Consider the following 26,624-nt stretch of genomic DNA (forward strand, 5'->3'; position numbering starts at 1 on the left):
CGTGCCTTAGCGTGGTTCTCTGGCTGTTTCTTTACTGAAGACTTCAATACCGATTACCGCCCATACATGTCAGAATTCCAGAAGGATTTATTCTTAAGGCAAATTAGACAAGAGGAAGAGAAGCTGGGAATATCGATTTCCGGATCGGGGGAGGAAGAGGAAGGAGTAGAAGACTTTGTTGCTCCTTTGCCATCAGCTTCGAGGCCTGAGACCAGAAGTTCAAAGTATGTTTCAGACATTGCTGTAGCTCATTGGAGCCAATATTTCACACGAGATGATACCTTTGAGCTTTCAAAGACCAAATACACGCTTCAAAGTTACTATCGGGAGCCTTCTGGGCCTTCTAAGAATCCGGTCATATTCGTGGCCCATCACGGTGCCGGGTCATCCGCCTTTACATACGGCCCTCTGGCCGAGCGTCTGGTTGAGAAATTTAGCGAGCAACAGCAGAACGATGGAGTTGATGATTCTGAGATTGATACTCCTGGTTTTTTTGCCTTTGATTCGAGGGGTCATGGAAATAGCGTGCTGCTAAACAGAGCTGGTGATGCGACAAAAGATGACTACTCTGTGGAGTCCTTATCAGCAGATTTTGCAGCTTTGATAGCTCAATTCTTTGAGGCTGAAGACTTTCAGCGGAAAGGTATACGTCCAAGTATTTTTCTTGTTGGTCATTCGTTGGGTGGCTCGGTTTTGACCAAGGTGGTGAAGGAAGAGCTAATAAAAGACCAGTTCGTGCGCAGGTGTGTCAAAGGGTTGATCATGCTCGATATAGTGGAAGAGATTGCCATAAAAGCTTTGGGATCGATGCAATCATATCTAGACAACCGTCCCAATTCTTTTGGTTCTTTGAAAGAAGCAGTTGCATGGCACATCAAGTCTGGCCTCATACACAACGAGATTTCAGCCAAAGTCTCTGTTCCCTATCTGTTTGAGCAGTCTTCTGGAAGGTACTCTTGGCTAGCTGATTTACAGGCCACAAAGCCATTTTGGGACGGATGGTTCAGACAATTATCGTCTAACTTTATTTCAATTCCCAACAGTGTGGCCAAGATGTTGATGCTTGCTAACCACGATAATCTCGATAAGTATCTGATGATAGGCCAGATGCAAGGAAAGTACCAGTTGGTGGTGTTTCATAACGATGAACTACCTCTTTCTTCTACGTTGACCACGGCAACAACAACTATTAACGAGTCTCGCCAGATTGGTCATTTCATACATGAGGACATACCTACAAAAGTCGCACTCACCCTGATGGAGTTTGTGGAAAGAAACGATATCTCAAGCGATAGGTCAAATGGGAACTCGAATCCACAAATTGACTTTCTGAAGAAGATTAACGCGAAATGGGGAGTCAAAAACTAATGAAAGAATTGCAACAAAAGTTTTAGATACCGTTATTGTCAATTTGGTCATTTTTTTCGATGTCTAATGCATATGGAAGTACTCTCTCGAAACTCCACTTTCTCAGTTTCTTACCGTCCTCGTTGGTACATGACTCCTTCTCGTCGTCTCTCATACGTCCAGGAGGAATAATGTAGTCACCTGTATTCTTGACAGTGAGATCTGGGCTTAGGGCAGTATATGCATGCCACGGTATATCCAGCGCTTATAGGCTCACTTAACATCCTATTGACGACGAACGACTCGATCCAATTAAGATGTTGCTGCAGTCCAGTTTTGACAAAACCAGGGTCTACAATTAAAACCGGAATTTTGGCGGACACCTCGGGGAAGGTCTTGGCCCATTGCAGGGTCATGTCACCAATCATGGCATTGGAGTCACGAAAGTTAGGAATTTTTGATCTTGTCAAGTCTTTTAGTTTGTCATAGTCAAATCCCTTTGGGCTGGAGTAGGCCCGAGTAGTGGCATTGAGGAACAAACCCCTGACGGCGTTTTGGGTAGTGTTGATCTCGGAAGCAGTTTTGTGCAAAATGGGAGTGAGAAATTTCTGAAGCAACATAGGCCCCGTCACATTTATACCCAGGTGGGCTCGAAGCCCTGTTTGGTTTTAGTATCTGTGGGCGGGGCCATGACTGTCATTGTGTGTTTGTTATGCAATGTGCACGTGTAACTTGACTTGTACGAGGAAATGCTCGAGAATTTATGCAAACTCGGGCTTATGTATTCAGACTTATATACTCATATATAAGGGAAAGTCATGGGTTCTTTTATAAATTTCAAAAATATACAGCAAACTCCCATGCAACTGCGGCGCCGCACGCTCACGACCCCGTGGAGTCTGCGGATTTAAACTTGGAGTGCATATGAAAAGAAAAACGTTCTGCATGCAGACGTTGGAAAATATTTCAAAGTTTGATGGGTGAAATATATAAGAAACATTTATGCATGAACGGAGTGAGCGGCAAATGCTTCAAGATCACGTAAAAACATAGGCTTGCATCATGTGTTGGAGGAGTTTCACCGAACATAACAATCAGCTTTTGAATATCGGTTCATCTCAAATGAACACCATACCGCCGTTTGCGCAGATGGTGGATCCAGTCACCCATCTTGAAGTCTCTCCGGATAAAAACACCGCAATATCTGCAATATCCTGTGGTTCTCCAATTCTTGATGCGGCAGGCGTCGCTTTGATCATTGGCTCGTAGGTTTCCAGGATAGACGGATCAGATCTGTACCACATGTCTGTAGCAGTCGTACCAACAGAGAGAGCGTTACAAGTCAAGTCGTGCTTTTGGCCCAATTCAAGAGCAATGGTCTTGGTCACGGATTCCAGAGCAGCCTTGGATGCGCAGTAAGCACTTGCATACTCACAAACCTGTCTAGCCGAAACACTCGAGGTGTTGATGACTCTTGGTTTGGTACCGAAGTATGGCAAGCAGTGCTTTACCAGCAACACTGGATAGACTGTATTTACTTGCAGCATCCTGTGAAACCTTTCGGCATCCAAATCGGCTACCAAACAATCGTCATCAATGCCCACATTGTTGACCAAGATATCAACGGTCTTGAAAACTTTTGTGACTTCGGCAACTAAAGTTTCTGCTGCATCATACTTGCCAGCATCTGACTTGATGGCGTACGCCTTGACATTGAACTCTTCAATGATCTTACTGGCAAGGTCTTCAGCTTTTCCTGCGGAAGAAGCGTAGGTAATCACAACGTTGGCACCGTTCTGTGCTAGCTTGTATGCAATAGCAGCACCGATACCACGAGAAGCCCCGGTCACAATGGCGTTGCGGTTTTCAAGACTTCTGCCCATATTGAAGGGCTAGTTTAAAAAGGAAAAATGAGGAGAATTTCGGCATGTGGAGATTTATTTCTCAGTGCAAAATCACGTCAAGCCAGATTCGAAGATTTAATATACAAAATTCGCGCAGCAGGAGCTCCAGGGATACGGCGATAAGCCGATAAGCTGATAAGCTGATGAGGGGAGATGCCCGAGCAGGTTTTTTCCCGGAATCCCAGAAACGGTATCTGTCTCCGAGTTTTTTCGAAATAGCAGATAAGAAAAGATCTGAGTGATTGTCTGAACAAAAAGGGGAAAGGGACTGACTTACAAATATTGATATACTTTTCAATATTTGACAGGTGGGCTGGTTTAGGTTTTTCTACATTGTGAGTGATAAGTGGCAATGCTGCCTGATATAGTAATCATCTCGAATTGGTCTCACTCATCCTTTTTGGAGTATAAAGATGAGGTGAATAATTAGAAAAAAAAATTATTTGTCAGTCCACGAATAACCCAGTAACGCATTGGTTCATCGTAGGTTAAGCACCTCTAGTCAACAGTCATTGTATCCAGCTCGTGGACCTTCTCAGACTCAATCTTGCTCACAACCTCGTCTATCTTCTTACGAGACCATGCAAAAGAAGGGTCAATCAAAAACGGTCTCAAGTCGAATCTGTGATCATCAGGAGAGTACTGCTCGGCGTGGTAACTGGGTGTAGAAACAGTTTGCTTGTGTCTGTTAATAGCGTAAAACCAGAAGAAGCTTTTGACTTTGTCTGCAATTTGCTGAGGCGTTCTTTGGCCCTCCCAGATGTGCAACAGTTTGATGAACATGGAGTACGGACCACACTTGTTGATCTTTCTAAGGCGACCAAAGATCGAGAGCTCTTCATAGGTGAATCCCATGTCGGCCTCGTCTGATTGGACATGGTCTGCAGTTATAGGCTCAAGTTCTGCTGTAGGAGTAGCATCCACAAATTCTCTCAGAATGGGAAGCTCGAAAGCATCTGTAGCCCAGCCGATAAACCTGATCAGATCTAGCTTGGAAATTGAACCAATAGGATTGATATCCGCTGAAGAACAGTCGTACTTGGTTAGATATCCCCTCAACTGTTCATCTACGTTGGCGCTTCCCAAAACCAATAGACCTCCACAGCTGCGCCCTCTCGTCCAGGGCAGCAACTGTGCGAAGAGATAAGCAGTCACCATTCTCAGACGGGCCTGGATGTTCTGAAGGGCCAAGTTTTCAATTTGAGATCCACCAAAGATTTTGTAGATAGGCTTTTTCCCAGTGACAACCTCAAACATGGAAACCATCGACGAAACAACAGAATCCATGTTCAAGTCTGTGTGGAAGGATCCAACCTTCTCGGCCAGCTCTTTGGCTCTACTCCTAGTCTCATTGCTGGAGTTCTCCGTCCCCATGAAACAAGTGTGAAATATCTTGTCTGCAAGCTCTTGGGGGGTCTTGGGTATCCATTCTTTGCCCATTCCGGAAACCAACTGCGCATCCGAAATCACTTGCTCGTTTCCTTCCTCGATGGCTGTGATAACCAGACGGCACATGGAATGGACAATAATTGCAGTCGCACAACTGTCAATTCCTCCGGATAATGGCAGGAAGAATCCAGCACCTTTGCATCTTCTCAAGTAATCCCAAAGCCAGCATGCTGGACCATATGCAATCTCCTCTTCTGGCTTGTAGTATCTCAGTTTCTGGGTATCCGTCGGACGAATTTTAGGGTCAAAATTCAAAGAATCTGGAGAGAGCTCTACTGGAACATGAACTCTCTGGTACTGAGGAGAGCTTCTGCTCTGCAAGCCTTGGGAAATCGTAGAACGGTAGCTTCTCACATCCTCCAAGTCGACAGTGGCCGTGATGACTTCGACGTCATTCAATGAAAACTGATCTCCTTGCGCCAAAACTTCGCCATTGCATACAATCAGCGCACAACCGTCATAGTATAATCTGTCTCCATCACAACCTTTTTGGTTGGAGTACAAATAGACACCCCCACACTTTCTGGTGGCTTCCGTTATCATCTTCATTCTGACGTCCAGTTTTCTCAATTCGTGGTGAGAGCCCGAGGAATTGGTGAAAATCTCAATTCCATCAAGAGACATGTTCACATGAGGTGCTTGTGGAGTGAAAAGCTCTTCGCAAGTTTCCGCACCAATGACGGTATCCAAGGTTGAGCAGACAGCATCGCCAAAGTCTACGGTCACTTGACCGGTGATCTTTTGGATCATGCGAGGGAGAACATACTTCTCAACATATTGGGTCTTAAGCCATGGAATGAAAAACCTCATTTCGCGGTAGTTTCCATCGTTTGCAAGCACAATCTTAGGTCTGATGAACAATATCTTACCGTTGTATGAAATGACCCTGCAGTTGTACCGTCTGTCCTTATGGATAACAGGCATACCAATGTCAAGAACAATGTCATAAGTATCTTTGTTAGCCAAAATTGACGAGTACATTTCCCAAGAGTGCAAATAAACATCGTTTTCTAGAAAATGGTCAAGACATCCATAACCACAGACCTCCAGCTCGGGCCCCACTCGAAGACGGGCACCCTTGGCCTTGGCCATTCGGATACTCTCCAAAATCCTGTCTCTATTTCCTTCAAAGTCTAGAGCCCATTGGTTCAACGAACACGTTGCAAGCGTAATGTAGTGAGGCATTGTTGAAGTGGGGTCTTGGTAGCCTGTTGGTGACTCAGAAGAATAGCCTGCTTTCAGGATTCTTATCTCATGAGGTCGTGTACGGTGCACGCATCAAATTGAGAGTGTCCACTACTCGAAGCGTGAACTGAACAGCTGGGAAGATTCGTGGTTCTCATATCTTTGTGTTGTTGAAGAACAAGTATAACAGAGACAAATGTTTGTTGAGTTACTGTCGATATTCGGCATAGTGACGGGGTTTATCCTCGTTGTTTTGGCTATAGGTATGTTATTTAAGCTGGAACTTTTGAAATGTGAGCATCACTTACTGACACGCTACCAGCCTCGGGACTGTACTATCTATCTGAGCTTGTGGAAGAGAACACAGAGTTCACAAGAAGATTCTTGAGCAGGTCAATTAACTCAATAGTGGTTTTGCTGATATTGCTATGGATTGTGGACGGTTTTCCATTCAAACTGACGCTTTTCTCTCTGGCAACCTACTATGTCTACCATCTGAATATGAAGACCTTTCCCTACATCAACCTCACAGGCCCAATATTCGTGTCCTCTTGCATTCTGGTAATGTTGAACCACTATTTGTGGTTTCGCTATTTCAGCAATCCATATATACCTTCGATTGAGGAGAGACTCTCGCCTGGCTATAAACCTCCCCACATATGCAGTTTCCCCGAGGTTGCCAGCTTCTTTGGTGTTTGCGTGTGGTTTGTTCCGTTTGCCCTCTTCATCTCTCTCAGTGCTAACGAGAACACCCTTCCTTCGAATATGCAAGATTTGAACAGATTCGGAGAAGGCGAGGGTAACAAAGACGATTCCGAATCACCCAGGGCCAAGGGTGTGGGTTTGGTCAAGATTGTCATAGGACTCGTCAAAGAAAGGGTCACTTTGGTGTTTAGAATGTTGGGATACGAACTCGATCCAACTCATGGAAGAATTATATAGCCTATGAACGTTCCGAATACTCATTGAGGAGCAATAATGGATTTGAATGGACTCAGTGCTCTTTGCTCGTTAACTGAAGACGATCTGCTTCTTCTACCTGGTGATGTCAGGCCAAACACTCTAAGCCCATCTCCGATGCTGAGGTTTGTTGATGGCGTTCGTGAGTGACTCTTTGAGGCCTCTTGATGCAGGCGAGCACTTGTAGATCTCTGTAGCTGCTCAAATCTCAGCTCTTTATCGGACACCAGCTTTTGCAGACCATCGCTCAACGAAAGGAGGTCAGAGAGCATCTTGGAGAAGAAGACCGTATCAGCTGGAGCAAATTCCACGGCTGCTGGGCTGGGTCTGAACAGCAGGTGCAAAAATGGCACGAAACCGGAATTGACCTCATTCAAAAACTTGATTCTCTCTGGCTGGTCCTGGGGCAAGATAGAGATCAAATAAGAGATGATATACGAAAGAGTAGAGCATGATGATCTTCCGAGTTCTCTGTCCAACACTTTCAAAAGAGATGCCTTGGAATCTTGAATGTCTGTTTTGTAGATAGAGCGTAGCTCGTCGTAGGCCTGATAGTTGATGACTGGTCTGCTGAGTTCCAGCAGCCAAAGTCTCAATGCCAGTACCAGTTCATAGGTCAACTCTTTTTCATTTTCTCCATATTGGGACTCAATTTTGTCCAGGAAAGAGCTGAAAACGTATGTCTCTTTGCCAGTGGATCCACCGGCCCATTCTTTCTGCCAGTGGGGTTCATTGACTGCAAACAGTTCATATAATTTATTCGCAGCAACTAGATTGTATTCTCTTGTCCAGGCAGCACAATTGACTTCCTTCAATTGTCTCTTGCACCTTTCCAGTACCTCATAAACAAAAAACGGCAGGGATTTGGTGAAATCATCCGAACCTGAGCATACAGGTGTGAGTGGTAAATCTGCCCCAAACAGGACGATTGGTGTGTGGCTTTCGGTGCTCAGAAACGAAGATGCTGCGACATTTATTCGCTCGGTGAAATTATTATTCAGAGGGTCCACCATATATAGCCCACCCATATCATTTCCCGGGGCTTTTGCCTTGAGAAAATGTGAAGACTCGCGAGCTTTGACTTCGGAGTCAACCTTTTCAAAAACCTCTGTAATACCAGCCTGTATATCAGATACTATCTTTGCATTTTCGCTCATGAAAATGGAGAATTTCCTCAATGTTTCGTAGAGAAAAGCAATTCTTTCGCCTTCTTTCTTCTCCAATCGGAGGTTTGCAGAGAAAATTGCGCCTTCAAGAGCAGCTCTGGACAAACGTAGGTCAGTCGCAAGCTTTCTGAAATCTCCGTACTCTTCTCTGAAAATGTGTAGTTCGTCGTCCAAGCGCGACCTCAATTCCTTAGGATCCACAATTGAAGAGGAATCAGCCCCAATTTTTATTGCAGAAAAAGCTTCTGCCAGACCAGTGCTTTGTTTTTTCCAGACATCTGAGATTTTCCTTGATATCGCAGAAGAGTCTGAAGATAATCTAGAAGAAGGCAAGAAGGAATCTTTTTGGCCTCTTTTTGGCACTTTAAGTGGCTGCTGGTTTGCGTCTTTGTTAACATCAATGTGGTCCGTTAGTTTGTTCTCATCCTCCCTTTTCTTCAGTTCATACTGGGCTCTCTTTTCATCTCGTTCTTTTTTCTTGATCGTAACCTGTCTCGATATATCCTCTTCGGCTTTCTCCATGGAGATCTCATCAAAATCTCTCAATTGCAGCATCAGATCAGTCCATTCAAGCCACGTTTCAGAATCTGATGAAAACGAGTATCCCAATGTGAACTTCTTGGCACTGAAATTCGAAAGCTTGACAAGCTTCATCTTTATCATCTGATCAATAGCGAAATCAACCCGGGACACATACGACAAAGCCGACAGCTTCTTCAGCTTCTCATCGTTCGTTTCTTTGGCTTTCCAATGATCGATAATTCTATACTTGAGCCATCGAACCAACTCGGCGTTGGTAAATGCTTCGGAATGAATGTTCAAGACTGAGACCGTTGTGGTTGTTGTTTTCACCTGAGACGTCATCTCAATACATGCAGTTTGAAAATCCTGAAAAGACTCAAAAGTAAGTGCACCTTCAGCCAAACTTAATGGGAAAGTTACTGTCTCTTTGAATTTCAACGCAAGTCTAGACCCGTTTAGTATGTGGGAGTACCTCAGACGCTGAGCCTGCTCTATCTGCTCATCAGATTCAAAAACTTCTTCGTCGATAGTGGAGTTTTTCAAATTGAGCGCGATAGACCGAGATAATTTATCCTTCCAAGAGGAGAGAGACTCTTGAGCCTGCTCTTGGCTGGGAATAATATCAGAGTTCTCAGCAGAACTCTCTGTGGCTGACTCTGCCATTTCGGGAACCTTCAAAGAAACATCGCCATTGATAGGCTGTTCTTTCTCCTTGTTCTCTTCTTGAATTTGACCAAGATCCGAGTCTAACCTGTTCAATCTGTTGATGATGCCTAGCAAGGCTTCTTCACGTAATTGAGTCAAGCTCAATTGCCGTTTATAACCTTCATAATGACCCATAACAGACTCCTCGTATTGCTTGGAAAACTCTTTATATGATTCGGCATACAAAGTCAACGGCAACAATACAGTTGTCTTGTATTTCTCCGACATGGAGAGGTGAACGTTTGATTCATCAGAGATGCCACCTAATATTGCATTGAGCATAGAGTTTAGGCTCAGACTCTCTGAACCATCTTCATAGACATCAAAAATAGACGTTTCATTTTGAGCAAGCAGTTTATCGAGGTTTTCAGCTCTTTTAACCAACGCTAAACTCTGATAGCTCTCCAGCAGTCTCTTCTCCAGCTTTGTAAGCACAGAATGGTTATCCTTCAGTAGCGATAAGGTGCGTTTGATTCCGGAAATGTAATCGGCTGACCAATACCTCTGGTTGACTTCTCCCACCATGTCAATACCAAGACTGGTTGATAATCAGTGTTTCTACACGTTCTGTATATCTTTCGTGGCTAAATCGTAATCCTACTTGATCCAGCCCATTCGCGCGTGTCACGTGTCACATAAATCACGTGACAAAGCTTTGGATTTCCGAGAGAGGGATAGATAAGAAGGATAAGCCCAACGGGGGAATCCAGATCAACGCAGATTTCGCTGCAAGATGGCCAAAATCAACAGGGTCAGAACAGGTTGTTGGACCTGCAAAGAAAGGTGAGTAACTGTGTTTACGGGCATTTTGAGTGAATTGCCAAATTTTCTACGCCGTTTTTCGCTAATACCCAATCCTAGGCGGAAGAAGTGTGATGAGACCAAACCCATCTGTCTCAACTGTTCGAAGGGGAACCGTCAATGCAAGGGCTACGGAGTACGATTATCTTTCGATATCGATGATTCTAAATACACAGGTTTCAAATCTAGCGTTAATGGCTCCACAAAATATGGCTTCGTAGGGAGGCCAAAAACCGGTGCCAATCGCGAAGCCCCTTCAGATGATCTATCCACAACGCCCAGTACTGACCAATCAGAACAAAGTGTAAAAGGATTCAAAATGGTGAACTCATTTGTTGATACCATACGAACAAAATACTCAAGGCAGGACAGAGATGCTGAGTTGCCTGATGAACAGATGAAAAGTCCAAAACGAACCATCCCTGTGGAAGATCTGATGTCCGAGGGCTTGCACACTTTTCTGAAAGAGATGAATAGTCCTATTAGTTTTTCACCATCTAGCTTTGGGACGGGGATAAGAGGGTCTGGTTCTCCCTTGGACTTCAGTCGTTTGAGTCAGGAATCACCTGGTGTGGTCCAGGTCGAAACCCCAAAGACTGAAAACGAAGAAGGTGTGTCTACCTTCATGGAGGCTGCGAACTTGTATCCGCAAAATATCCAGACTGATCCTGCTTACCTGGATGAAAATCGTATGCTGAAGCATTTCTTCAACAAATTGCTCCCACTTATTGACATGCATCCCAACACTCCTTGGCCTGAACTGGCACTCAAGTATTGTGACTTTGACATTGCCAAATCGTGTTTCCTCAGTTTATCATGCATGCATCTGGTTGCTAATGAAAACGACCACAGAGGTAAAGCCGAACTTTTTATGCGGAGTGTCAACCATATCGACAAAATCATGGAGTATCTAATAGTTTTCGTGCAAGAAAACAACCTTACAGATGTTTTTCATGATGCCCAGAAAATGGCCGAGTTGGAGCCTCAAATCGATATTGAGGGAATGGTGAAAAAGCTAAAGGAAGAAGAAGATGATACTGGTGGTAATAAAAAACAGTCTAGGGTGTTTGTGGTGTTATTACTGATTTTCGTGCAATTACTCTATGGGATTCTTGAAAACGGAAGATCGGCCCTATCACGTATCTTCTTTCGGTTGTTTGCCAGCATGACTGAGAATCCCGAGTGCAAGGCAATACTGAATACAATCGACCAATCGCAAACTCTGATCTGTTTATTATCATGGTGGGACTCCATTGCTGCGATTACATCTCCGGATTGCCGATTGCCGTATTGTCATCCGGAATGGTACGGCATGAAGGACGACCCCATCTCCACCGAGAAGATGTGTGGATGTCCCGGAGAATTGTTCATATGTCTATCAGAAATTTGTCACATTCGGAACGGGGTCAGATACAACAAGCTCACCAGGTTCGACACGTTGCGTAAGTATGAGGAAATTCGTTTGGCATTGTTGCGCTACCGGGATTACATCACGTTTGATCCTAATGGACCAGACGTGGATGATTTTGCAGCTAAGAGCAATGAGGATTTCTTCCATATCAGATTGTGCTGCGTTCAATGCTGGTCTTTAGCTGCACAGATCAAGCTGGAGTCTACGGTAAGGCCGACTGGCGAAAGTGAGAAGGTCATTCTTCAGCTGGTGTTGGAGTTCTTAGGAGTCTACAAGCAAATGGATCCGAGGTCGCACCCTGTGGGTCAAATGGTTTGGCCGCTATTAGAGGTGGGTGCTAATTGTACCAGAGAATCTGAGAGATCAGTTGTCCGAGCCGCTGTGGACAAGCTGTATCTTCACACGCGTGCCATGAATATCCTGACTATGACTCAGATTCTGGAGCACATCTGGAGAGACAACATTTCCCTAGACGATTACTTGAATCAGAAGGAGTGGCTGAAGGCCGGTATTGAGCTTTTGGCCTTGTGAGAGATCTGCGTTATTGACAAAAAGACGAATATTTATTTATTGGTGTTGAGATTATTTATCATCTGCATTAAATGTTGGAATTTTTAGATTTTGATAATTTTCGAAAATGTTGGCAAAATATTCTGTGTAATTGGAGTATTTGAGTGAACAAAGTGTTAGATGGGATCAAAAAAATCTTCATATTCGGTCGATTGGAATATTTTACATATATTATCAATTGATATGTTTCAATAACTATCACTGATTCGTATTATTCTGATATGCACTCCGAACCAGGTCAGCCATGCACCTTGGCCTTTGCATCATCACATGTACCTAACGGATAAACCCATCAACCCTTCAAAAGAGGGATGCATCCCGATTCTACGACCATCAGGATGAGGAAGCCTTTTATGATTCAACATCTACCTGAGACCAATCTTTTTTCTTCTCTACTATCCCAACCATGACAGCTTCAATTATTGATGGAAAGGCAATAAGTGCCGATCTGCGCTCCAAGATTGCTAATGACATCAAGGATTTGCAGGAAAAGAACCCAGGCTTCCAGCCCAAACTGGTCATCATTCAGGTTGGTGAAAGGCCAGACTCCTCAATCTATGTCAGAATGAAGCTTAAGTCTTGTTCGGAAGTTGGCATTGAAGGAGTATTGGTGAAATTAGATGGCAAAATTAGTCAGGAGGAGTTGCTAGCTAAAATCGCCGCTCTCAACGAAGACTCAACGGTTCATGGAATCTTGGTCCAGCTACCTCTTCCCAAGCATATCGACGAGGAATTGATCACGAACGCTGTTAAGCAAGAAAAAGACATTGATGGATTCTCAGAGCTCAACTTGGCTGCAATTTTCAAGAAATCTGCATCACCAAAGTACGTTCCGTGCACTCCAAAGGGAATAGTTTACATGCTGGAGCAAGAGGATGTGACCATTGCAGGCAAAAACGTGGTTGTTTGTGGTAGATCTGATATTGTGGGCGGTCCCTTGGCGAAATTGCTTGAAAAGAAGGGTGGTACCGTAACAATTATCCACTCAAAGTCCACACCAGAGCAGCTGAAATTCTTCGTTTCGAACGCAGACATCGTCGTTTCTGCAGTGGGCCAGGCCAACTTCATCACCGGAGACATACTGAAGCCTGGAGCTACGGTCATCGATGTGGGAACCAACTACGTTGCTGATGAGACCAAGAAGTCTGGCCAAAGAATGTGCGGCGACGTGGACTTCAACAGTTGTGTGCAAGTTGCAGGAAAGATCACACCAGTACCAGGTGGAGTCGGCCCCATGACCGTGATCATGGTGCTACAGAACGTCCTCGAGAGCTCCAAGAGAGCCGCTGGGCTGCTGTAGGGTTTGACAGGAAATAGACAGCGTCTATCCATTTTACGAAGGTTTCAACAATTTTTGGTTGTCTTATGATGTTTTTCAAAGCTATGGGGAATTTGGCATTTTTTGCAATTTAGAGCCAAACATAAGCTATATACTCCCTGATTCAATCTGGTGGTCAACCCACCGGTTTAACACCAGAAAACGTAGCCATGCAGTATTTATCGGCCGGTCTCGACAGAGTCATCTTCCAGAGTCAAGAAAAGCTGGAACTTCTCGGAGACCAAGTTTTCCGAACCCATATCGCTCAAAAAGCCACCTTATATGATAAAAATCCACAAATAATGTTGCCAAAGTTTCATCAAATAGTGTTTTTTCGCTAAAGAGTGGCATGTTAGTCCTTTTGACATTTCTTTCAGGCGCTGCGTAGATAAGCGCATGCGGATGGCAGAGTCAGTGCGATTAAATTAATCGCGTCCCTGCAGTTATCTACGTGGAACTTTTTTTTCAGCTTGATACAATTCTCTTTTCTACTTCTCTACAGCTGAAAATTTTCTCTGCAATCTTTTCAATTACAGAATTCATCAAGAAATGCCTGAATTCAAACGTTTGAAGTTGAACCTGGTCAGACCAGTTCCTTCTGACTACGAGATCTCAAGAAACCAAACCCCGAAGCACATCACCGAGGTCGCCAAAGAATGCGGTATTGAGGATGCCGAGTGCGAGCCATACGGAGCCTACAAGGCTAAGGTGAAGTTGGACATTCTGGACAGACTTCACTCTAAGAAGAACGGAAAGTACATCTTGGTCACTGGTATCACTCCAACTCCCCTCGGAGAAGGTAAGTCCACCACCACCGTTGGACTGGCCCAATCGCTTGGATCCAACTTCAACAAGCTGGCGTTTGCCAACGTCAGACAGCCATCCATGGGCCCAACTTTTGGTGTCAAGGGTGGTGCTGCCGGTGGAGGATACTCGCAGGTCATTCCTATGGACGAGTTCAACATGCACATCACTGGAGACATCCATGCTGTCGGTATGGCCAACAACTTGTTGGCTGCAGCTCTGGATACTAGAATGTTCCATGAGAACACTCAGACTGACAAGGCTCTTTGGAAGAGATTGTGCCCTGAAAAGAAAGATGGGTCAAGAGATATTCCACAGGGTCTCTTTCCTAGAATCAGAAAGCTGGGCCTGGACTCCAAGCCTGTTTCTGAATGGACCGACGAGGAAATCAGCAAATTTGTCAGATTGAACATTGACCCCTCCACTATCACCTGGAAGAGAGTTGTTGACTGTAATGACAGATTTTTGAGAGGAATCACCGTTGGTACTGCCCCTACCGAGAAGGGCCAGACCAGAGAGACCGGATTCGACATCACCGTTGCATCCGAGGTGATGGCCATTATGGCGTTGTCCAACTCGTTGAAAGACATGAGAGAAAGACTTGGTAAGATGGTTGTTGCCTCGAGCACAACCGGCGAACCGGTCACCTGTGAGGATTTGGGATGTGCTGGTGCTCTGACTGCCATCATGAAGGATGCCATCAAGCCAAACATCATGCAGACTCTTGAAGGAACCCCAGTCTTTGTCCATGCTGGTCCATTTGCCAACATTTCTATTGGTGCGTCTTCCATTTTGGCCGATAAAATTGCTCTGAAGCTGGCTGGTGTTCCATTCAACGCTTCCCCAGAAGAGGAGAGAGAAGACTCTGGGTACGTGATCACCGAGGCCGGTTTCGACTTTACCATGGGTGGTGAGAGATTCCTCAACATCAAGTGCCGCGCCTCTGGTTTGACGCCCGATGTCATCGTGATCGTTGCTACTGTTAGAGCTTTGAAGGTTCACGGTGGTGGAGCCGAGGTCAGAGCCGGTGCCCCATTGCCATTCGAATACACCAGCGAAAACGTGGAAATGCTCCGTGAGGGCTGTTCCAACTTGGCCAAACACATCCAAAATGCCAGACAATACGGAGCGGATGTTATTGTAGCCATCAACCGTATGAGCAGCGACACCGACCGTGAACACGATGTCATTAAGGAGATTTCCCTTGCTGCCGGTGCTACTGATGCCATCGTTTCCAACCATTGGGAACAAGGTGGTGAAGGTGCTGCTGCTTTGGCCCAGGGTGTTATCCGTTGTGCTCACAGAGAGTATCCTTCTCAACAGGGAAGACCAAAGGAGTTCAACTTCCTTTACGAGACCGAAGGCTCCAGCATTGAGGAGAAGATCGAGGCAATTGCTAAGAAGATGTACGGTGCTGCCGAGGTTGAATTCTTGCCAGCTGCCCAGGAAAAAATCAAAGAGTACACCGCCCAGGGATTCTCCAACTTGCCAATCTGTATTGCTAAGACTCAATATTCGTTTTCTCACGATGCTAAGCTGAAGGGTGTTCCATCCGGATACAAGTTCCCAATCAGAGACATCAAGGCCTCCATTGGTGCAGGGTACCTGTATGCCCTTGCTGCCGAAATCCAGACCATTCCCGGGTTGGCCACCAAGTGTGGATTTATGAACGTGGAGGTCAACGATGACGGAGAGATCGAGGGATTGTTCTGATTGATCTGATAAAGTTTCAACACTTCATTTTCATCCGCTCGGCCAGCAACCATGGCTGCGTGTTTATGTTTATAGTACTAATGGGTAGGTTTCAACACGGAAAAAACAAAAAAAAAGTATTGAAGTTTTCGAAGATAAATTCAGAGAATTTCGAGTTTGCTATATAAAATATGGTATCTTCAAGTTTTGAAATCAATTGTAGTTAAGTTCAGGTTTTCAAGCTAGAAAATCGTTTGATTTTTCAAATATCGGAATGCAAAATAGCCATATTTAAGTTCTGAGAACAAATAACTGTCAAATCCAGTTGTGAAAAATACGCAAAAATCAAATCCAAATATTTAAAATAAAAGTGACTTAGATTTTTGCCGTTTTATACTCAAGACCCTCCGACACTGGCAATCAACGCCAGGGACCACGTTCTTGACATACCATTGTCAAGCCATTGTGGATTGAACCCTGACTGAGCAAAGAAGTTCCAGGCCTTTTTGGAGTCCGCAATTGCAAGATTCAGCATCAGAATACCTCTCCAACCGGAATCCATGTTTTTCACCAGGTCGTCGAAGTGTTGTTCATTCCATTCATCGTTCACGAACTCGGCCGACCTCACGTAGAACGAACATGGCGTGACCGGAATCATGTGGATCCCGTGAATATACTCTTTGTTCAGACCAAAGTATGTGACATGGTCGATCTTGTTCTCGAAAAGAATCCCACTGCACTTGTTGCGCTTGAATTTGGCGGGAACTACAGAGTTATCCCTGCCAAAAAGCATGTAGGAGTTGACGGATCTCTTCAAGACGCTCATCATAAGAGCGCCAATGGTTTCCATTTGAGAATTTCCCGCAACTTTGCCATAGGTGTGCAAAGCATAGGCAAAATTATAGTCCTCTGAAGAACTTTCCTCGTCTTTTCCATCACCAGATGCAAATAGTCCATTGGCCCACGAATGACCGTGGAACCAATCGAATGCCCTAGAAGTGGAGAAGTAAGGGTCCGACGAGTTCGGATTGGCAACGTCTCTGATCAAAGTCTCGATCCATTGCTTGTGCCCGTCTAGCCATTTACCAGTAGAGTATACTCGGTCTGCCAAAGTGATCAAAGCTGCTGTGTGAATATGGTAGCCATAATGGAAGTGATGATCGTTGTAGAACGTGTTTCCAAAATCCTTGTAGAAATTACCATCTAGACCAGACGATGAAACCACACCTTTCCAATGGGTATCATAGACCAAAGGCTCTTTCTGCTCGTTCTTTGTAAACCTTTCAAAAGCTCTTTTCATTTTATCAAGCCATTCCGTGGCCAAAGCCCTATCCTTCACGATGAAGGCAGCAACATACAAAATGTAGGCTCCTTTGTCAAGGATTTTTCCAGACGTGTACATGGAGTCCGTATCACTTTCGCCCTCAACACTAAATTGAGCAACTTCGGCTTGAAGTGTCTGCTTTATCAACTCCAAAGAATTACCGTTGATGTTTGGTGGTGGGTTCCATGGGTCAAGTGGAAGGGCAGGAGGGGTCTTTTCAACCATCTCAAAACGATTGGTCACGAAAGCCTTCATTCTTCCCTTCACAGTAGAGTTCAGGTCTGGCCCCTGGGCCCAGCGAGATTGCATCGACGGTTCCATGGATGCGTACTGGTGAGGGAGAGTCCATATAAGTGGACTTCCACTCTTGGAGTTGCCTTGCACGCTATAGTTGAAAGAGTATTGAATATTCTGTCCATTCAAATTGCCCTCCAAGTGCATTTTTTCAATATAACAACCTGCAGTTTGATCATACACATCGAAATCTCCCTTTGCAACTTGGACAATCAGCTCTGAGTGCGTATTTGATTTCATGACAAAATGATTACGGTCAGCCAGGTCAAAGTCCTCACTGGAGTTCACATAAACACTCCATTCGACATTGTCAAATAGTCTCAGAACAAACTTAGTACAGTTCCCGCTTGCTGAAACCTTCCGGAAACTAGCGATCCCAACTTTCGAAGAGATCACCGGTCTGGAACCCTGTCCGTATACTCCAGTCACGAATCCCATGCCTTGAACCAAAGTGAATTTGACATTGTCCATCGAAAATGTCACATAAGTCTTATCCCAGTCCAAAAATTTGGGAGAAGGTAATCCGTTGGTCCAGGAATCACATCCTAGACAGACAGAAACAATTCCACCGGGATTGAAGAAGAACTGGACTGGGTCCTTGTCAGGCTCAGGACCAAACACCTTCATGTGGTCGTCAATTTGGGCAACCGCCAGACCGTTAAACTCTGGATCCGAACATCTCCAAACAGAATACGGATGAGTCCATATAGGCAGATTCTGAGGTTCAACAAGCAAATTTCCAAAGAAAGCGTTGGTGGGAATTGGTTTGCTGTTACCCTGGGGAATTCCAGCTGGAACAGGCACCGGATGAGCCTGAGACGGTTTCAGCAGGTTTGGCGGCGCAGAGGTGTCGAAAGGAACACCAAATATGTTATTCACGAGATTGCCTCGAGGATAATCTCTTGGAGGCGGAGTTGGTGATCTCATCTTGCCAATTGTTGTATCTGATCAAAGGTTGATTTGAATAAAACCTGTGGGACAGTGAAATTTCAAAAATCATGGGGAAGCGCGATGAGCTCTCAGAGGGAACTTTCCGAGTTAACTTTAACCAAAAATGTATACCTTTTTCTTGCCCCAAATCTACACGCGTTTCAATTTAATGGCCCCACTTCTAAACGCAGAAGATCTGTTAGTTCTCAGAAATGAGCGGGATATTTTACATCTCATATACCACCGGAATAAAAATCAGCATCGCCAGGCGAAATGGTGGTCCCACTTGAACATTCTGAAGAGGAGACTTTCTAAATTGCTGGTGCTTTTTGATGGTGAAACAATTCCAGAGGAGGAAATTTATAAGCAAAGTCGTTTCATAGTGAAACGACTGGTTCCAGATTGTTATACAAAATTTTACCAGTTGATAGAGGTTGGAAATTTCATCACTCTAGGTTTCGCTTTGATAGGACTGCTGTCCCGCATATACTGCATATTGATAGAGATCGCGGATATGAAGGCCGAAAAGGCAGTTCAGGAGCTGAAATCGGAGATGCTTGGCTCGCATGTCATTCTTGACGGTATAGATGACGATATAGGTGAGGTGATTTCACCCGAGACTGCTGGACCGTCCTCTGCGAGACACCATTCAAAGGAGAAAGAAAGACAAAACGACAAAACTACAGACAAATCGACGAAGGTAAAAATTCTCAAAGAGAGCTCAGAGAAGAAAAAGAAAAAGAAGAAGAAGAGCGCCATTGACGATATTTTTGGATGAAGACGAGCGCAAATGATGATATATTTGAATGAAACTAATGTTAAGAACCCCACTATCTATTCGTTTATGATGGTTTCAGCCCAAGTAGGAAGCACGAAACTTGCACTGTGGATTTTGCTGTTGTAATATTTGAAGAGCTTGGATTCCTCCTCTGGTTCCAGTCTTCTGACTGGCTGCCTCAGGTTCGTGGATTCGCTCTTAGCGCAAACCATAAGGCCCAATTGGCCAGAGGTGTATGTGGGAATCGTACAGTAGGAGTATCCAACATTAGGAAAGACTCTGGTACACTCGTTTTTCAATTTCCTGAGATTTTCAAGTTTCAACCACACATTCTCGGAGGCCTGTGATATGACTACTCCTTCTGGGTTCAGTGCGTCGTACAATAAATGGAAATAGGACTCCTTGAAAAACTCCTCTGCAGGACCCTCAGGATCAGAAGAGTCAGTAATAATGACATCGTACTTGGTTTCAAGCGAAGCAGCTTCCTTCAGGAACTTGAATCCATCGTCCAAGACAATCTTCACCTTCTCGTGGTCCATGGCACACGACATTCCAGGCAGATACTTCTTACTCAGCGTAATGACAGACTCATCAATTTCTACCAATGTGGCACTCTCGACACACGAATGCTTGACCACTTCTCTCAAAACACCTCCATCACCACCTCCGATGACCAGCACTCTCTTGGGGTTGGGATGCGAGAACAGCGGTAGATGGGTGATCATCTCTTGATATGCAAACTCATCACGTTCAGTAGCCTGGATAATTCCATCAAGTACCAACACGTTGCCGTAATCGGTGGACTTGAATACAAGTACATCCTGGAACTTGGACCTTTCAGCATGCAGGATTCTGTCAACGCGGAGTCTCATGGCCTGGCCTGGAAAGTATTCCTCGGACACCTCCGAGAACCAGCCATTCTTGATTGAAGGATGAGTTAATTCAGCCATGATAAAGTACAGTGAATTGTGTTATCCTTCTGTTTCCTTCGAGTAGAAGAATATAGCTGGGTTGGAGAAATGGCAATTCACTTATCGGACCGGGTTCCACTGCCCAAAAATTTTTCAGGCGATGAGCCCGCATGAAATTTTTTGATTAGATGCTGGAGTCGAATACTGGCTAATATTACTAGCCATTACTGTAGTTAATGGTGTAATTTTTGACTCGAATCCAGATGAAACACCCATTTCAGGCTATTGCAAGTAACGCAGAATATGTGTTTGCTGTCTCAAAGAACAGCATTCACGCGTACAGAATACACAGTGACAGTCTCGAGCTGGCTACCTCTTGGACTGATGAGACGGATCAGCGGACCTTGCTGAAGGAACAGCAGGACCAGAAAATAAAGGAGGGAAACCTCAAGAAGACGCCCAAGATTCCCGTTCCAGGCCCAGGTGCTCCTCCAATATACAATTTCATCAGAACCGTGAATGTTTTCGAGCGGTATGTGGTGCTCACAGTTGACATGGATAAGTCAGTGGTTGTGTTCGAGTTGACCAATGATGAATCGGTATGGAGGCTGCTTAAGCGCCAACGTTTCCCTAAAAGGCCTGATTCTGTGACAATGATAGACGACCACACTGTTCTCATGGGCGACAAGTTTGGTGATGTCTACGCCATGGATGTTTCCTCTCCACCTCAGACCGAGGCCTTCAAGCCGGTGTTGGGCCATGTCTCGATGTTGACTTCTGTATGCTCCGCCACTAACAATGGAAGACAATATGTGATCAGTGGTGACAGAGATGAACACATCCGTGTTACGAATTATCCAAAAACTTTCGTGATAGACAAATGGCTGTTTGGCCACAAGGAATTCGTCTCGAGCTTGACCGTGCCCAAGAAGTACGGGAACGTGCTGGTCTCCGGAGGTGGTGATGACTACTTTTGTGTTTGGGACTGGACGGATGGCACTCTAAAGCAAAAAATTGAATATGGAAAACAGATTGAGAATTATTTCAAAGAGGGAATTTTGAGTCCTGAAGTGTGTCCGCTTATCTTCAAAGAGGGTGCCCTCGTTGAGCTATGCATCACTCTGATAGTGTCACATGAAGACTTCTTGGTTGTGACAATTGAAGGTTGCAATATTGCTCTGATATACAAGTTTGAACAGGAATTGGTGTTCAGCCATTATTTGGCAGTGGACGAGCCAATTTTATCTTTGACTATTACCCCGGCTGGCAAGATAGTTGTCGGAACAGACTCCGAGAAACTCTACCTCAGAAGCTTGGTTGGGGAAGATCAAACCGCTGTGTTGATTCCTGAGAACTTGACTGAGATCTCAGAAAACAGTCCCAAGATGCCTTTGTATGCAACGTCACATTTACGTAAAGGCGCAATGTTCTAAGCCTTTCAAATAAACGCATTAGCCTTTTGCCATGACATGCAATCTGTAACTCCTGTAAGCTTTCGTCCATTCATCCACAGTCTCTGCCCTCTCGTTCCAAACGACCATTGTGACTTCAACACCCTAATCGCGATCACATCTTTGTTTTCTGGAACAGAGGGGGGCGGTAAGCTTGGGATTGCTCTTCTAGGACCAGGGATTCTGTACAGACTCTCATCAGGCAGCTCACTTTCTCGCAACATCTGCTCTTCCGGAGAGTCATCCTCATTGATTATTTTCTCCAGCCAATCGGCTTTCATTTCTTGGCCATTCAGAACACAATTACATCCAATCATCTGGACCAACATTGTCACCTTTGGGGTGGTTTCGTTACCGTTCTTCAGCTCCTCGTACATGATGTCATTGGTCAGAGTACTAAACAGTTTGTAGATTTGCCTCGCTGTTTTTCCCAGGATGAACAGACTGACCATTTTGGAAGTCTTCGAAACCAAGAGGTTGATATCGGTGTTCTCTACCTGAACGATCAAATCACGAAGAATCGACTCATCAACATACGGCCGCGAATACTTTACCAGAAAATCTTGAGAGCCATCATTCGGAGATGGATTCAAGAGGCCTTGCTTCTTCACGTCTTTCAGATTGATGGTGATCTCTTCTGCCCTAGTGAACGGATTCACCGTGATTTTGTGGTTGACCAGTTTCTGCTCCAGTGCCAAAAACCTGTAATATCTGCATTCAAAGAGGAGATTTTCCCTGTGCTTTTCGTTCTGAAATACAATTTCATGTCCTTGTAGTCCATACAACAATTCTTCAAACAAAGCATCCGATCTGCTGAAAACAATTAGCGGTTCCTGTGGAGGCGGCCTCAACAAGTCTTTGAGTTCGTCAATTCCGAACGGGTCTCGGAGCAACGAGTCATATGCAATACTGAAGAAGTTGGGGTAATTTCCCGGACCCGATATCAGCTTTCGCGGTATGCGGAAAGACCGGGAGCCTATTTTAGCGAAAACATCTCCATTAATCAGCTGCGATTTTAGCTTGTTCAGGCTGAAGTAGTTGGCATCAGCGAGCAGATAGATGAATTCCATCTCATCGAGAACAGACACATGATATCCTTGTAAATGCATATAGATTTTGTCGAAAACAACAGGCGAACGGTCAATGAAGAGGATTTTACCGTCGTTCTCGTCTTTGGCAAAGAAGCAGGTGAAATAGGACGGAGCGTCCGACGATAGCGAAGCCCCACTCAGTCGGAATAGCCGATCACCGACTTGGACCGAGAACATCTTCTCGGCCGGAAGGTCAAAATTTGGCACGCTATTTTTGGCCATTTTTCGTTTAGAAGAGGGTAGTTGAAGAAGGTGTTGCACGTATGCTATATAACTCCTTGACCTCTTTGAACATTAGCCGTACCCCGGAGAATGCGGCAATAAATCAGGTATTACACTACGAGAACTGCTTAACATTTTTACCAATTTTTATTGACCTTTTGTATGATTATATGGCGAACTTTTCAGTTCTGTGAACTCTTCAGTTCATTTCCGGAGTCCAGTCAAAGGCGTGACATTAGACCTCGAGAAGGGATGGATAATTGTCATCTTCCGCGGAAGGTTGGGCATTGCAAAAAGGAGTAGTAGTAGGGGAGACTTCAAACAATGGCAGAAAAAAAAACCTCAAAATAAAACAAAATGGCTCAAGAAGAAACAAACAGACATGATGACTTTATTAGAACTTCATCAAGTGTGGCTTGTCACCCTTCTTCAAAGAGAAGGAGGAGGCCAGGTATTGCTTCAACAATGGGGTCTTCTTAATCTCGGTGAGCAAGGCCTTGTCAACGGTCTTTTGGTCTTCGATTCTCTGGGAAGTCACCTCCTTCTTAGCACCGTCCTTGAAGAACTCGGCCTCCGATTTGGTAGACTTGGAGGTCTTTTCTCTGGCAAAGTAGGAAACGTCAAACTTGGCCAAGTCCAGTCCGGTCAGAGAGACGGAGGTGGAGGTGGCAATGGCGTATCTGGCGTTGACTCTTCTCAAAGGAACTCCGTTGACCTTGAAAGGACCAGAAACGAGCAAGGTGTTGTCCTCGAGGTTCTTCAAGTAGACAACTCTCTTTCCTCTGAAGCGACCGGCAAGCAGGATCAAAACGGTACCTGGAACCAACGAAGGTCTCAGCTTTTGAGGTCTGGCCGTCTTTCTGGTCTTCTTGGCGACTGGAGCCGACGTAGCTTCATACCATTTTGGACTAACTGACATTGTTGTATATGGATTATTTTCGAGATTCAAGAACACTAAGCGATGGTTAGGATTCTTAATGGAGTTGAGATTATACCCAGGAAAAAAGAGATGAGTCAGACACGTGATAAAAGAAAGGGTTACAAACCCTGCCTATAAGAGGTATCTCTTGATGGCTGCGGCGTGGACTTGAGTAGCGCACTTCCAAACTGATAAGACCGGGACCGAGCAAAAGGGAATATCGATAGCGATAGGCTGGGTCGGGTTGTGAAAAACAGTGTAATGGTAGTCATCTGAGGTGTTAATGGTCTGCTCAAAAAATTCCACTTCCAAAAAACCGTCCTGGCCCTTAGTGGAGTACCCGCCCCATTCTACCCCAACTCCACGCGGAAGCGAGGAGACCTGCACTATGATAAGCCTTTTTTCATCTCCTCCGTAGCTCTTCCAGCATTGTAGAACTGATTGGATATAAGCAGTATCAACGATAAAGCATATAACCGCCTGATCCTTATTTGCGGCCACCAGTTTTTTAACACTATCAAAATGTTGTAGTGACAGTCCAATCTCCAGCTCCTGCGGGCTGGGAGCCATACTAGCAGGAACCAGAGGGATCTGACCGCTGATCATTGTAACTCCTTCAGAGTCAGAAACCGCTTGTGAATATGGTCCAATGTTACAGGGAGCCCAGTAACTCCTGCTTTGTATGTGGACACCGGATTTTGAAGATTTCAATGCTACCACTGAGAGCTGCAGTTTAGTGGACCGGGCAAGATTGGTCTCGACACAGATTCTTGCAGGTGGAAGCGGTGTCGTGAAATATGAGGAGTAAATGGTGTTGATAGCAGCAAAATCTTTCATTGATTGGAGAAGTAGAATCGACGATTGGATGTTCGAAAATTCGATCCCATGTTTCTGGAGTTGAGTAGACAGAGCAACAAAGACATCAAGCACCTGCCTTTCCAAAGTCTCACCCTGGGACGAAATATTTGAAATAAAGACATGATCTTCATCTGATTGAAGGTTCAATGGCAGAACTTGATTGTGAACCGGTTTTTGTGTAGAAACAAATTTGTCAACAGGGTATTCTACAAACGGTCCATGTAGTAATGGTGGAGCGACAACAGTGCTGAAATCATCAACTGCCTTCTTCCTTTCCACAAACCTGACCTTCATCTTCAAAAACCACACCTCACTACCATGATCAACCATTTCTTGTGATACCAATTCAAGGTAACCCTCCGTGAAAAATGGGGCATCCAAAACCAGAGTTTCAAACTCTCCACCCTCTCCACAAACGTGAATTCCAAATTTGTCATTGAGACTCAACAGATGGGGATATATCTCCTGCAACTTCATTCCAAGATGTTTTATATTCAATCCGAAAGCAGCCACTTTGATGATACGGGCATCCATCGACTCGACATCACACATCTGACCCATCAGCTCGCTCTGGTCCATTTGCCATAGCCATGCCAGCGAAATAAGCCCGAGTTTGGAGCAGCAATATTCCACTCTATTTCTCTGATAATTTGACAGAATAGCACCTGAACTCACACCTTCAACATCTGGATGGTTTTCCTTCACCTCTTTGAGAAGCTCCAGCAGATCTTCAGTCTCGTCATTGGCAGTCCTGGAGTATTCCAGTTGCACATTTTCGGACAGTCCACTGATCTCGCGGCGATACAGCGGCAATCCGGTGCATTTGTCGTACAATGAAACCACATCATGACCCACAGTTTGATACATAAAGGAATCAATCTCGTCTTTTCCAGAAGAAGGGTAGAGGTTGGCTAGGGCTATAAGCTCATGGCCCTGTCGTATGCTGTGGAGGATGTTGAATATGGAGTCCTTTCCTCCTGAGACCAAGCCGACAAATTTCATTATGGACAGAAGCAGACCCTTATATTGCCTAATATAATTGGATGATGATCAGATATTAGTATAGTGTTCCCTATTTCGAGCGTAATACGAAGAATTCACCACATGCAGTACTTGAAAAATTACCCTACATACTTTACTCTGCCAATGCGGGATGCGATGAGGTGCCATTTTCGGAACTTTGAATTTTGTTCCCCCTTATCATCACAGCTGGAAATCAGCTTCAACCAATAAGGATTATTTTTTTCACTTGCATATGGCATCTGATGGCTACGAATGCCGATTATGACGAGCTTGAAGAAGCCTCCAAGTTGGTGAAGTTCCACAAGCGAGTGTTGATGCAATATGCCACATCCAAGGATCCCGTTCAGAAATTGAAGTATGATCGTTTAATAATAGAAAAAAAGCTGAGGCGAGAGGCCAAGGAAGTGCGATCGAAAGATCACAATCGGAAGTTAGGCAGAATAGATCTTTCGCCTTATACGGAGGGGGAGATAGAACTCAAAGTGCTTACAGAGGAGGTTCTCGACGCAACCAGCACTAACGTGGCCAGCACCAACGCAGGCACCAATACGGACGCCAATACAGACACCAACGCACTCAACACCACAAATAAGTTGCCCAAACCAACTGCTCAGGGGATTTTGACTCCAAAAAACGGAAATTTGAGTTTACCACCAGGCTACGTGAATGGTACTGCCTCTGAAGGGCTTCTTCCAATGGCCCTCTGGATGATGAAATATAACGAAAACGTGCCTACTCAAGAAACAGAGAACAGTTCAACCTTGCAAGATGTGAACGTTTCTTCTATTGCGGGGAGCTCCAGCAATGTCGCCAATGCTCCGTCTTCGAAACCAGGCCCATTACCATACCCAAGCACGACATTGGGCTACTACCCCATTCAAAATACCAAGAGACCAAAGAGGGGAAATAGGAAGGGTATACTAACCGAGGAGAAAGATGAACTCCCCATGACGTTGGATTATTGATGGTGGCTTAGATCGACAAGAGCG

At 44.9% G+C, this 26,624-nt stretch overlaps 17 protein-coding genes across 17 annotated transcripts; 8 read left to right on the forward strand and 9 right to left on the reverse strand.

The window, feature by feature from the left end:
* Positions 1-66: 66 nt before the first annotated feature.
* KUCA_T00001235001 (uncharacterized protein) lies at positions 67-1,368 on the forward strand (the record flags this gene model as incomplete). Its single annotated transcript, XM_022605853.1, has 1 exon — positions 67-1,368. One exon carries the CDS (start codon positions 67-69, stop codon positions 1,366-1,368), a length of 1,302 nt encoding a protein of 433 aa, XP_022457280.1.
* Positions 1,369-1,544: 176 nt separating this feature from the next.
* On the reverse strand, positions 1,545-1,967 carry KUCA_T00001236001 (uncharacterized protein; the record flags this gene model as incomplete). Its single annotated transcript, XM_022605854.1, has 1 exon — positions 1,545-1,967. The coding sequence occupies one exon, from the start codon at positions 1,965-1,967 to the stop codon at positions 1,545-1,547; it is 423 nt and encodes a 140-aa protein (XP_022457281.1).
* A 498-nt stretch (positions 1,968-2,465) lies between these two features.
* Positions 2,466-3,230, reverse strand: KUCA_T00001237001 (uncharacterized protein; the record flags this gene model as incomplete). The annotated part of the gene is made up of 1 exon (XM_022605855.1): positions 2,466-3,230. One exon carries the CDS (start codon positions 3,228-3,230, stop codon positions 2,466-2,468), a length of 765 nt encoding a protein of 254 aa, XP_022457282.1.
* Positions 3,231-3,749: 519 nt separating this feature from the next.
* Positions 3,750-5,885, reverse strand: KUCA_T00001238001 (uncharacterized protein; the record flags this gene model as incomplete). Its single annotated transcript, XM_022605856.1, has 1 exon — positions 3,750-5,885. One exon carries the CDS (start codon positions 5,883-5,885, stop codon positions 3,750-3,752), a length of 2,136 nt encoding a protein of 711 aa, XP_022457283.1.
* A 196-nt stretch (positions 5,886-6,081) lies between these two features.
* KUCA_T00001239001 (uncharacterized protein) lies at positions 6,082-6,827 on the forward strand (the record flags this gene model as incomplete). Its single annotated transcript, XM_022605857.1, has 2 exons — positions 6,082-6,148; positions 6,208-6,827. The coding sequence occupies 2 exons, from the start codon at positions 6,082-6,084 to the stop codon at positions 6,825-6,827; spliced, it is 687 nt and encodes a 228-aa protein (XP_022457284.1).
* A 20-nt stretch (positions 6,828-6,847) lies between these two features.
* On the reverse strand, positions 6,848-9,763 carry KUCA_T00001240001 (uncharacterized protein; the record flags this gene model as incomplete). The annotated part of the gene is made up of 1 exon (XM_022605858.1): positions 6,848-9,763. The coding sequence occupies one exon, from the start codon at positions 9,761-9,763 to the stop codon at positions 6,848-6,850; it is 2,916 nt and encodes a 971-aa protein (XP_022457285.1).
* A 208-nt stretch (positions 9,764-9,971) lies between these two features.
* Positions 9,972-11,981, forward strand: KUCA_T00001241001 (uncharacterized protein; the record flags this gene model as incomplete). Its single annotated transcript, XM_022605859.1, has 2 exons — positions 9,972-10,021; positions 10,100-11,981. The coding sequence occupies 2 exons, from the start codon at positions 9,972-9,974 to the stop codon at positions 11,979-11,981; spliced, it is 1,932 nt and encodes a 643-aa protein (XP_022457286.1).
* A 445-nt stretch (positions 11,982-12,426) lies between these two features.
* On the forward strand, positions 12,427-13,320 carry KUCA_T00001242001 (uncharacterized protein; the record flags this gene model as incomplete). Its single annotated transcript, XM_022605860.1, has 1 exon — positions 12,427-13,320. The coding sequence occupies one exon, from the start codon at positions 12,427-12,429 to the stop codon at positions 13,318-13,320; it is 894 nt and encodes a 297-aa protein (XP_022457287.1).
* A 567-nt stretch (positions 13,321-13,887) lies between these two features.
* KUCA_T00001243001 (uncharacterized protein) lies at positions 13,888-15,855 on the forward strand (the record flags this gene model as incomplete). Its single annotated transcript, XM_022605861.1, has 1 exon — positions 13,888-15,855. The coding sequence occupies one exon, from the start codon at positions 13,888-13,890 to the stop codon at positions 15,853-15,855; it is 1,968 nt and encodes a 655-aa protein (XP_022457288.1).
* A 376-nt stretch (positions 15,856-16,231) lies between these two features.
* KUCA_T00001244001 (uncharacterized protein) lies at positions 16,232-18,379 on the reverse strand (the record flags this gene model as incomplete). The annotated part of the gene is made up of 1 exon (XM_022605863.1): positions 16,232-18,379. The coding sequence occupies one exon, from the start codon at positions 18,377-18,379 to the stop codon at positions 16,232-16,234; it is 2,148 nt and encodes a 715-aa protein (XP_022457289.1).
* A 127-nt stretch (positions 18,380-18,506) lies between these two features.
* KUCA_T00001245001 (uncharacterized protein) lies at positions 18,507-19,160 on the forward strand (the record flags this gene model as incomplete). The annotated part of the gene is made up of 1 exon (XM_022605864.1): positions 18,507-19,160. One exon carries the CDS (start codon positions 18,507-18,509, stop codon positions 19,158-19,160), a length of 654 nt encoding a protein of 217 aa, XP_022457290.1.
* Positions 19,161-19,216: 56 nt separating this feature from the next.
* KUCA_T00001246001 (uncharacterized protein) lies at positions 19,217-20,110 on the reverse strand (the record flags this gene model as incomplete). The annotated part of the gene is made up of 1 exon (XM_022605865.1): positions 19,217-20,110. The coding sequence occupies one exon, from the start codon at positions 20,108-20,110 to the stop codon at positions 19,217-19,219; it is 894 nt and encodes a 297-aa protein (XP_022457291.1).
* Positions 20,111-20,334: 224 nt separating this feature from the next.
* KUCA_T00001247001 (uncharacterized protein) lies at positions 20,335-21,504 on the forward strand (the record flags this gene model as incomplete). The annotated part of the gene is made up of 1 exon (XM_022605866.1): positions 20,335-21,504. One exon carries the CDS (start codon positions 20,335-20,337, stop codon positions 21,502-21,504), a length of 1,170 nt encoding a protein of 389 aa, XP_022457292.1.
* A 5-nt stretch (positions 21,505-21,509) lies between these two features.
* KUCA_T00001248001 (uncharacterized protein) lies at positions 21,510-22,835 on the reverse strand (the record flags this gene model as incomplete). Its single annotated transcript, XM_022605867.1, has 1 exon — positions 21,510-22,835. One exon carries the CDS (start codon positions 22,833-22,835, stop codon positions 21,510-21,512), a length of 1,326 nt encoding a protein of 441 aa, XP_022457293.1.
* Positions 22,836-23,229: 394 nt separating this feature from the next.
* KUCA_T00001249001 (uncharacterized protein) lies at positions 23,230-23,754 on the reverse strand (the record flags this gene model as incomplete). Its single annotated transcript, XM_022605868.1, has 1 exon — positions 23,230-23,754. The coding sequence occupies one exon, from the start codon at positions 23,752-23,754 to the stop codon at positions 23,230-23,232; it is 525 nt and encodes a 174-aa protein (XP_022457294.1).
* Positions 23,755-23,886: 132 nt separating this feature from the next.
* Positions 23,887-25,614, reverse strand: KUCA_T00001250001 (uncharacterized protein; the record flags this gene model as incomplete). Its single annotated transcript, XM_022605869.1, has 1 exon — positions 23,887-25,614. The coding sequence occupies one exon, from the start codon at positions 25,612-25,614 to the stop codon at positions 23,887-23,889; it is 1,728 nt and encodes a 575-aa protein (XP_022457295.1).
* A 263-nt stretch (positions 25,615-25,877) lies between these two features.
* KUCA_T00001251001 (uncharacterized protein) lies at positions 25,878-26,600 on the forward strand (the record flags this gene model as incomplete). The annotated part of the gene is made up of 1 exon (XM_022605870.1): positions 25,878-26,600. The coding sequence occupies one exon, from the start codon at positions 25,878-25,880 to the stop codon at positions 26,598-26,600; it is 723 nt and encodes a 240-aa protein (XP_022457296.1).
* Between the last annotated feature and the right edge of the window lie 24 nt (positions 26,601-26,624).

This window comes from Kuraishia capsulata, genomic scaffold (genome assembly GCF_000576695.1).
Source record: "Kuraishia capsulata CBS 1993 genomic scaffold, Kuraishia_capsulata_scaffold_1, whole genome shotgun sequence".
In the NCBI taxonomy this organism is placed as follows: Eukaryota; Fungi; Ascomycota; class Pichiomycetes; order Pichiales; family Pichiaceae; genus Kuraishia; species Kuraishia capsulata.